General features: G+C 37.5%; 1 protein-coding gene across 4 annotated transcripts in view; it reads right to left on the minus strand.

Annotated features, from left to right (window-relative positions):
- USP48 (ubiquitin specific peptidase 48) overlaps positions 1-10,668 on the minus strand; it is a 73,734-nt gene extending 63,066 nt beyond the window's left edge. For 3 of the 4 annotated variants that reach the window (XM_032495381.1, XM_032495382.1, XM_032495380.1), the window contains exon 1: positions 10,304-10,667. In XM_032495381.1, coding sequence (XP_032351272.1) covers positions 10,304-10,437 — 134 coding nt within the window. In that variant the 5' untranslated portion in view covers positions 10,438-10,667. Of the gene's footprint in view, positions 1-10,303 lie in introns of all 4 variants that reach the window. The other variant, XM_032495383.1, reaches the window with a different exon arrangement.
- Between the last annotated feature and the right edge of the window lie 300 nt (positions 10,669-10,968).

The following is a 10,968-nucleotide window of genomic DNA, read 5'->3' on the forward strand; positions in this document are numbered from 1 at the left end:
GTGGTACATCCAAACAATGAAATGTTATTGGGTGCTAAAAAGAAATGAGCTATCAAGCCATGAAAAAACATGAAGGATGCTTAAATGCATATTACTAAGTGAAGGTCAATCTGAAAAGGCTACATACTGTGTGATTCTACCTATGTTACATTCTGGAAAAAGCAAAACAATGGCGACAATATAAAGATCAGTAGTTGCCAGGGGAGGGAGGGATAAATAGACAGGACACAGAGGATTTTAGTCAATGAAACTATATTGTAGAATACTGTAATGCCCAAACCCACGGAATATGTAACACCCAAGAGTAAACCCTAGTGTAAACTGTCAATTTTGGGTGATAATAATGTTTCAATGTAGCTCCATCAATTGGTAATAAATGTAACACTCTGGCAAGGGGTGTTGATGTTGGGGGAGGCTATGCTTGTGCAGGGGCAGAGAGAACTTGTGAAATATCTATCTCCTGCTCAATTTTGCTGTGAATCAAAAACTGCTCTAAAATTATATTTTTTAAAAACCTGAATGAACATTTCACCATATATAATTTTACCTCAATTGTTTAAAGCCTTAATTTCTTAAAAAAAAAAAAAAACCAAGGAAGCTGTTAGGTACTGATAGAGACATGTCTACAGGTATAGAACAGTGTATGTAGTATGCTACAACTGTGTAAGAAAAGGGAGAAGAAAATGTTTGTGTTTCCTTATATTTGCATAAACACTGAAAGAATAATCAGAAAATAAAAGTTGTTTCTTACAGAGGATCTGAAAGAATGGGATGATGGGGACAGATGTAGGAATGAGAGTTCTCAATGTGTACTTTTTAAGTCGCTTTCATATTTAAACTTAATGAGACTATTAGCTAATTATTTTACTTCAAATTTTTATTGAAAAGGAAACTTGTATACCTAAATGACTAAAGCACGTATTTTCCTGAAACACAACATAATCTAAACTCTAGATTCTAGTCACTGAAGAACTTAGTGTTTCCTCTTAGCATTATTATATCAACAGCTCAGATACTAGACATATAAGATAAAAGCAAAAATAAAAGCAAAACCACAAACAGGTTCCTTAGCACATATGCCCACACTCTCTAGGACTCCTCTGCCACATACAGAGAAATCCTGGGCAAAAAAGTTTTGAGAAGCAACTGATAAAGCAAAGTCAATAAAATTCAACAGCAAACTTATGTAAAGCATCATGGACAGAAGCTTTCCTGAAGTATTAGTAATTTGTTAACTGTTGTATTGGGTATTCCAAAAAAAAAAAAGCATTTTTTTTTCAAGCTTAAAAATCCAATCAACCTTTGAAGCTGTGCCACCTAATGAAAGTGGAATACCTTGAATACCTTTATTTTTCCAAACCTCAAAGTTAGGCCCTACAAAATTGGGATTCTAAAACTGTAAAAATGATCAGTATATCCAATACTCTTGTAATTAACATATCAAATTAGTTGGCCTGAAACTGAGGCTTCTATGAGGAAAAGGAGGATAAGCCAAGCAGAAAAGGATTTAAAAAGTAACCTTACTTGGAAATATTATGAATCTACTTTCTAACAGGATACCACCCAAACAGGAAAGTGCTGGGGGGAGTGCAAGTTAAAAAGAAAGTCTTTCCCTCTCTAAATAGGCTTAATTAACTATTAAAACTTAAAAGTAGCCCCCCTCCCTTTACAGTGGGACTTAGTTCTCCAAGGAGGATGACTTGAAACATTTCAGGTTTTATACAAATTCAGGGAATAATGGCCTAACACTTGAAAAAAATCTTTCAACTTCTCTAGGGATCAAAAGATGCCATCATTCACTTATGAAGTTGGCAGCAATTGTAAAACTTAATATTCAGTGGTGGCAAGGAGGGAGACAGGGAAGTTCATATAACTGCAGAGTGGGTGGGAGCAAATCTTGTAATAGTAATGTGTATGAAATGTCCATGCCACTTTTACAATTTTTCCTAAGAAAATAACCATAAAAGTAGTCAATTTTTACTTATAAGGATGCTCACAACATTAAGAGCTTAACAAAAAAAAAAAAAAAAAGAGAGAGAGAGAGACGAGGAAGAGGAGGAAAAAGGGGAAAGAGGGGAAGAAAAAAGGAAGGCAGACAAATGCCCAACAAAATAGTAGTTAAAGGGGGGTGGAGGGTGGGAAGGGATAGACTGGGATTTCAAAATTGTAGAATAGACTACACTGTATAGCACAGGGAAATATACACAAAATGTTATGATAACTCAGAGAAAAAAATGTGACAATGAGTGTGTATATGTCCACGAATAACTGAAAAATTGTGCTGAACACTGGAACTTGACACAACATTGTAAAATGATTATAAATCAATAAAAAATGTTAAAAAAATAGTAGTTAAATACTCTAGGGTATATAAAATGGAAAATTATGCAATGATTAGAAATTACTTTTTAAACTATATAATCTCCCGGGGAAACATCCTTAATGTTAAGTTTAAAAAGACCTATACAAAATGCACATGTTGTTTTTATGAACAAAATCCAAATGAATTATTTAAATTATAACCTTGTTCTCTGGATGACTTTTATTTGAAACGAATTAATCAAGTCAGCAGTGAGATCAGACTCCTTCACAGATAATTTAACTTATTATCTCATTTGAGCTTATCCCAGCTTCTCAGACTGTAGTACAATTGGTGAAAACATCAGATACATAAAACCACAAGAAAAACATACTATGTGCCGTCCTGGAACCTAAACTTCAGTTCATTTCACTAAAAAAAATTAAAGGAATTTTTCATAAACATTACACAGAAAACTCCAGAATTGCTAGATCACATGAGGCTTTTCTTCTACTCCATTTCTTTATTTAGACTGCCCCAAATATAAGGCTAGCTTTTTCTTAACAATAACCTCAGAAGCCAAAGGAAATAAATTAGGTGTGGAGGATTTGCAGAAGATAAATTATACTTTGGTTAATGTTGTGTGTTTGTTTCCCTACATATGTCCCTTTCACTTAGAGCTGTTACCTTTTCTAGTGGAGATGTTTACATTAGTCATTCAACCTTTCTACTTTGCTAAGGTCACAGGGAACAGGAAACCTTTAAATTCTTTGATGCCCTTACTTTCAATTGTCAATAAATAATCGATTCCAAGTAGATTGTAGGTCTAACTATGAAAGAAAAAACAATACAACTTGTAGAAGACAATAGGACAATATCTTTAGGACCTTAGGAAAAGTAAAGATTTCTTAAACAAGATACACACACCAAAAAGCAACAGCCATAAAGAAAAATATATAGTACAGACTACACTGAAAATAGAACTTCTGTTCATCAAAAGATGCTATTAAGAGTGAAAAGACAAGAGTAGAAGATACTTGCAATACATATATTCAATAAAACCATCTGTAACAAAAAATAAAGATCTCCTACAAATCAAGATAACCAAATAAAAAACCTGGGCAAGAGATTTCATATAGTCATCTCACTAGAGGATATGCAAATAGTCAAATATGAAACAGGTCACTTTCTTTGGTCACTGGAGAAATGCAAATTAAGACCATGGTAGATACCATGACACACCTGTATCACAATGGCTAAAATTAAAATGACTATACCAACTGTTGGTGAGGATATGCAGCAAATAAACTCTCAGAAACTGCTCATGAGAGCAGAATGTGCTACAATCATTTAGGAAAATGGTCTGGCACTATTAAATAAAGTTAAATAAACACTTGTGACCCAGCAATTCCTCTCCTATCAAAAACGTGTGTGTATACACCTCCAAGAGATACATACAAGAATGTTCACTGCAGCTTTATTCATAATAGTCAAATTCTGGAAAAATTCTAGATGACCATCACCAGTAGAAGAGATAAAGTATAAAATAACACAATGGAATTCTTCACAGCACTAAAATACTGCTGCTACTCACAATGTGGATGAAGCTCACAATGCTGAGCAAAACTAGCCAGACAGGGAAGGAACTACAATGTATAATTAATTGTATACAAAGTTTAAAATAGGCTAAGTAATCTGTGGTGTTCAAACTAAGAATAGTGGGTACTTTTGAGGAAGGAAATAGGAGTCACCAGTAGGAGGCAGAAAATAGGACATGGGGGTGTTCTGGAATGCTAGCATTGTTTCAATCTTGGTGGCAGATATAGGATACGTTGTTCCCTGTGTGATAATTCATCCAGTGTAAATTTTATGATTCGTGTACTTTCTGTATATAAAAAATAAATTTTAATTAAATAACAATATTAGAAAAATCCTCAAGAGGAATTTAAGAAGAGTCTTGCCTTATCAGATATTTTAAAAATATTAGCAAGTGGTGGGGATTGATACAGCTCAAGTAGTAAAGTGCATGCTTGGCACACACAGTCTTGAGTTCAATCCCCAGGAGCTCCTCTAAAAATAAATAAGTGAACCTAATTACCTCCCACCCCAAAAAAATTTAAAAAAAAATTTTTTTTTAATTAGCAAGTAATTAGAACTGTAGTCCTAGTACAGAGATACTGGATCAATGGAAGAAAAGAGCTGGGAAATAAATTCAAATACATGTAAGAATTTGTCATATAATAAAGGTGGCTTTTTAACTAGTGGAGGAGGGAAAGACCAGATTATTCAATAAACGGCTTAAGAAAACTGAGTGGCCATTTGGTAAAAAGCAAAATAAAAGATGGATCCCTACCTTACTGTCTAAATCAAATATAATTCTAAAAGGACAAAGATTAAAATGCATAAACTGAAACCATCAGTACTATAACAAAACATGAGTGAATACTTCTATATCTTGGAATTGGGAAAGCCAGAAATCGTAAAGAAAAAAAGCACTGGTAAACCTGACCACAAAAATATCATGAGTTTTAATACACAAAAAGAGGGAAAAACCACCAAAGTAAAAAAAAATTGGTAAAAATATCTTCAACAGAAATACTTAAGCTCTAGGGAGAGGGAATAGCTCAGTGGTAGAGTACGTGCCTAGCATGCACGAGGTCCTGGGTTCAAACCCCAGTACTGTCATTAAAATAAATAAGTAAACAAACCTGATTACCCCCCGACACACACACACACACAAATAAATACTTAATAAGCTCCTGAAAAACAGAAAGAAAATGATCAACAATCCAGAATACACAATTCACAGGAGAAATATAAAAAAAAAACCACTAAAAGCCACTAGCAAAAAAAGGCAAATAAAAATAAGGTACTGTTTTTCACTAATCAAACTAGCGTTTGAAATAGGAATGTCTGGGGTGGGAAATAGGGTGAATAAAAGTGGCAGTGTTAAATGGTAGGAAATTTACCATCTACCAAAATTTAAATAGTCTTCATGCCCTTAACCTCAGCAATTCCTCACCTTGCAACCTAAGTGGGAACGCTGACTCTACCAAGATACATGTATGGGGAGGTTCACAGCAGCACTGTCTGTAGTATCAAAGACTGGAAACACAAAGATCCATCACAGATAACTGATTAAATTATAATACATTTACCTCTACACAATGAAATAGCACATTGCTATTAAAAATAAGGCAAATCTATATGCACTAATACAGAAAAAAGTATCAAATAAAAACCTGCAAAAAAAAAAAAAAAGTAACAGTGTGATATCCCTACTCTTTTCTGTAAAATAACAATTATAGTGTTTATTTCTTTCTGACCTCTAAAATGACAAATGAAGGAAGGAACTTTAACTTCTAGGGCTTTATCCCAGAGCCAACCTAGACTACCACCAAGCCCACAGCAAATGCCGAAAATATTTGTTAAATAAAAGAATAATTATTCCTTGGCAGGGAGGGAATAGCTCAAGTGGTAGAGCGCATGCTTAGCAAGCACGAGGTCCTGGGTTCAATCCCCAGTACCTCTATTAAAAAAACAAAAATAAATAAACGTATTTACCTCCCTCTCCTGCCAAAAAAAAAAAAAAGTTATTTCTGCAAGGCACATAACAGGCACTCAAATATTTGCTGAATTTAACGGATACACAGAAAGAAACTTTTTTAAAAAGTCAAGTAGTTATACTACCTTAACATTGGTTATCTGTGAGTCTGAGATTAAGGAGGGGTTCTCACTTTCACTAAAAACTTGCTTACGGACTAATTCTCTAAGTGTTAGTGTGCTAAGATAGTAGAAAGATAAACTATGAACAAAAACAGACAAAGACCCAGTTTTCATAGAACACAAAACACTTACTAAACCAATAACATGCATTAAACTGGTAATTTTTAGATTAAAGTTGTGTAAGTAGTAAAAGTACAGCACTCAATGAGAATAAAACAAGTGGTTGTCTCGTGTTAACTGTTAAAGCCGCATAGTACATGGGGGTTCACTGTACCATCCACTCCACTTCTGTATGTGTTTAAAACTTGCCACAATTAAGATTTTAAAAAATCCAAAATAATGTACCCCTAACTTAGTCTGAGGGCCAGGGAAAGTTAGCAAAGTTAATGGGACCAATAATGTGAAAGTGAGAGAAAACATGAACCAACTGAAAGGTTTCATTGGATCACCAGCAAGAGGAAAAGCTCAACAGAGAGAAACTTAAGAGTGAGGCCCAGCAGTCCTCATTAACAGTTTTGAACTAGAGCTATGAGAAGCCATTGAAGTGTTTTTTTATTTTCTATTGTTTTTAAAGATTTCTTTTCTTTATTTTATTTTATTTTAATTTTTAGTGGGGGGGTAATTAGGTCTATTTATTTATTTTTAGAGGAGGTACTGGGGATTGAACTCAGGACCTTGTGCATGCTAAGTATACACTCTACCACTTGAGCTACACCCTCCCCCATGAAGTGTTTTTTTAAACGGGCATAACGTTGACTTTCTAGACTGTATTACATTTCCATAATGTTTTAATATAATAGTCACGTACAGTTTCTTTAATAAGAACAAAACAGACATACTCCTATACACAACAAGAAGTATAAGTCCAGACTTTGAAAATTCGTATCAAAATCTTAACTGTTACAAAAAGAAATTAACATGACACCATTCTTCCACTTATCTGATCAAAAAGTGTAATTAACATATTGTGTTGATGATGATGGTATAAGGCAAAGAGACATTCTTACACACTGGCAGTAAAAATATAAAGTGAAACTATCACTCTTATGGGCAACTCAGCAATATAGATCAAAATGAAAACTGCACATCCCTTACCCAACAATTTCACTGCAAGAAACTTACTTGACTATGATCCTCACAGTTAGCAAATTAGTGTGGCTTTAAGAATTAAGACATATAACATGTGCAGAATTCTTTGGATACAGGATTCTTGCTTTCATGCTGTGACTGTACTAAGCAGTTTCAGAAATGTAAATAATAACCCTGAGTCATCTAGTCTTTGAATATGGCTAAACACTTCTTCAGCTCTGGCATCTCACAACAATCTGTTGTATAAAGAATTTTTTAAAAGATATTGATGATATGTTTATTTAATTCTTTAATCTCCTGTTGCTAAGAAAGAATGCTTAAAGGAAAGAGTTATGTGTGTAGGAAAAGCCTTTCTGTTATTTAAATAAAAATTGCTTGGACCTCAGATTAGGCATGATTTCAAAAGCACAAGTGACCAAAAGGTAAATACGACTACTGTACATCAAAACTAAACGTTTTTTTGCTGCGAATCATGCCATCAAGAAAGAGAAAAGACACCCATAGAATTAGAGAAAATACTTGCAGATATATGGGACTTGTATCCAGAATATATAAAGAACTCTTACAACTCAATAATAAAAAGGCAATCCAATTTTAAAATGGGCAAAGGATGTGAACAGACATCTCTCTAAAGATACACAAATGGCCAATAAGCACATGAAAAGATGCTTAACATTTTAGTCAACAGGGAAATGCAAATCAAAACCACAGTGAGATACTTCACACCCACTGGGATGGCTTAAGAAAAAAAAAAAAAAAAGGAGGGTGCGGAGGGTATATAGCTTAGTAGTAGAGTACATGCCTAGCATTCATGAGGTCCTGGGTTCAATCCTCAGTACTTTCATTAAGAAAATAATAACATAATTACACCCCCTGCCAGAAAAGATAAAAACTGTGTGATGAGAAACTGATATACTCATACATTGTGAGTATATAAAGTAGTGCAGCCACTTTGGAAACTGTCAGTTCCTCAGTGTTAAACAGTTATCACATGACCCAGCAATTCCACCCCTAGGTATATACCCCAGGGAACTAAAAATAGGTATTCTAACAAATACTTGTAAAGCAATGTTCACAGCAACACTATTCACAACAGCGAGAAAATGGAAATAACCAAAATGTCTATCAACTTAACTATGTGAAGCAATGGATGTGTTAAACACCTTGTTCTTGGTATTCATTCCATGGTGTTTATCAAATCATTATGTTGTACACTTTAAATATATACAACTGTATCTGTCAATTATACCTCAATAAAGCAGGGGGAGGGGGATTTTTAAATCTATCATTTTAAATCCATCAACTGATGAATAGATAAAACCTGGTATATCCACAAATGGAGTATTATTCAGTTATAAAAAGGAATAAAGTACTGATACATGCTATAACATGGATGACCCTTGAAAATAGTACCCTAAGTGCTAAGTCCCAGACAAAAAAGGGACATTCCACTTATACGAAATACCCAGAAAAAAAGAAATCTATAGAGACAAAAAGATTAGTGGTTATGGATATGGAATTTCTTTTTAGGGTGATGGAAGAAGTTCTGGAACTAGATAACAGTGATGTTCAACACTGTAAAGGTGTTTAATGCCAGTGAATTTTATACTTTAAAATGGTAAACTTCATTGTGCATTTTAAAAAAATGTTTGCACAATTTTTAAATTAAAGTATGATCCTTCAAACATTATGCAAGTCAAAGAAGCCAGTCACAAAAGTCCACATATTCTATGATTCCATTTACATGAAATGTCGAGAATAAGCAAAGTCAGAGACAGAAAGTAGATCAGTGGTTGCCTAGAGCTTGTGGGGTAAGGGGGGGTGGTCCAGGGTGGAAGGACTGGTTGCCAAGCTAATGGGTACTGACTGGGCTTCTTTCGGGGGGCTGAAATGTTCTAAAGTCAGATTATGGTGATAGCTGAACATCCCTGTAAATATATAAACAAAAAAACACTGTATTGAACATTTTAAATGGGTGACTCATATTGTGAATTATATCTCAAAGTCGTTTAAAAAAAAAACTGTTTGGATATGAACCCTGTAATTGCAGCTTAAAACTCACCTCTATGACATTCCTCTTACAGTGACCTCAGCCAATTTCTACTCCTTTACTTCCGTCAAAATGAGAACTATTACAGTGAAAGAGTTTGTATTTTTTAATTACTCTGGAACCTAACTGTGGAGAAATTGACTGAAGCTTAATTCTATTATACACGGACTTGTCATTCCAGTACTGATTGTTAGGAGTTAGATTTGCCCTCCTTGTGAGCCAGACGCCCAGAGCTTGGAATTATTCATCTGCTTTATGGAAGCTCTCTAACTTGTTTCACTTCTCCCAAAGCTCCAAAGCTTAAACCTTGACTTCCATTCCTTCCAGATCCTGCCGCGGAATGTTAAAAACTCCATAATGTCTTTACTAAACGCTTGCCAAAAGAAGGCTACTGAGCATGCCCGGCTTGGCCAAGTCAATTCAGCAACATTCCGGAACAAAAACTATAGTTCCCGCGTTGAAAGGTGGACAACAGCTAAGGATTCCGTCTAAAAATAAAAGCAAGGTTCTAGGGCTAAGAAGTGAAGAACAGCATCCACACATTCGTACTCAGTATACTGGTTTTGAGTCAGAACAACCCCCACCCCCACAACACCAAAAAAAAAAAAAAAAAAAGGCTAAAAATTACTTGATTATCGAGAGAGGGGAGGTCAACTGGGGATGAAGGGTACCGATGACGCAGGCCAACCATATGTTTTTCTAAAGCCCTACCCAAAAATACTGATGAAGCCTTCGGCGTCAACATCAATACAAGATACACAGTGATGAAGCTCACTTCGAAGAAGTTCCCGTTTTACAAACCAAAACCCGAGCCTCGGCCAAAATATACCAACCACCAACGTTTGCTAAGCTTTCAGCTCCTGCTTTCAACCATCTCCACCGCCATCTTCTAGATAAGAACCCAGAACCTTTTCTAAAGGGCTTTCAACAGCATCACCTCCGTGCAGAGCCCTGGAAGACTGCGTTCCCAGGTCGCCCAGACACCAGAAAGCTGGAAGCCCCCACCTTGTTCTCTCCACGCCTGCTAGAAGCACGCAACCCGCTGCCTTCTTCCTTCCCGCAACCAGACCCTCGGCCCCCGGCCCTGTTTTCCAAGGTCCGACGCGAGAGGGGCACGAGGCCCGGTGCGCGGGCCTCACCTGCACACGCCACGGATGCAGGGCTCCAGCCAGATGCGGTAGGCGGTCTCGATGTGCTCCTGCGACACCTCCTCGGGCCTCACCGTCTCCGCCCAGCGCCAGGCCGCCTTCTCTAGCTGTAGCCGCGGGGCCATGGCCTTGGCCCGAGGAATGCCTCCTGAGCCTGGCCGCCGCTGCCGCCGCCGTCGCCTCCACCGCCGCCCAAGTGGGCTCCGCCACCTGCCAGCGAAGAGGACCAGGCGCTCCCTCAGCCAGCTGGCCAGTCAATCACCTGTGCGCGCCACTGCCGCCGCGCCCGCCCGCGCCCGACCCGCACGACCGGCCGCAAAGCGCCACCGCGGACACCCGACACCCCCCGCGCCCGCAGACGTTGGAGGTGTACTCCCGGCCGCGGTGGACGCATGCGCGTTCCCGGCAACCTTTGCGCCTCCCGCGCCTCTGCCCGACGGCGGAGGTAGGGCAATCCGCGGTTGGAGACTCTTGTCAAGTCCTCACCGGCGCTGCTGGGGAAGCAACGTCTCAGTCCCTGTGCAGGGTAACGTTCTGAGCCACTACTCTTACAAGCCGGCGCCTCGAGGCCCAAAGGCTGCTTACTCTTGGCTTCTGGTACTTTCCCTTTAACCGTGAAGGATTCACGCGAGAGGCTACTCAACGCACACCATAGG

This window comes from Camelus ferus, chromosome 13, assembly GCF_009834535.1.
Source record: "Camelus ferus isolate YT-003-E chromosome 13, BCGSAC_Cfer_1.0, whole genome shotgun sequence".
NCBI classification, from domain to species: domain Eukaryota; kingdom Metazoa; phylum Chordata; class Mammalia; order Artiodactyla; family Camelidae; genus Camelus; species Camelus ferus.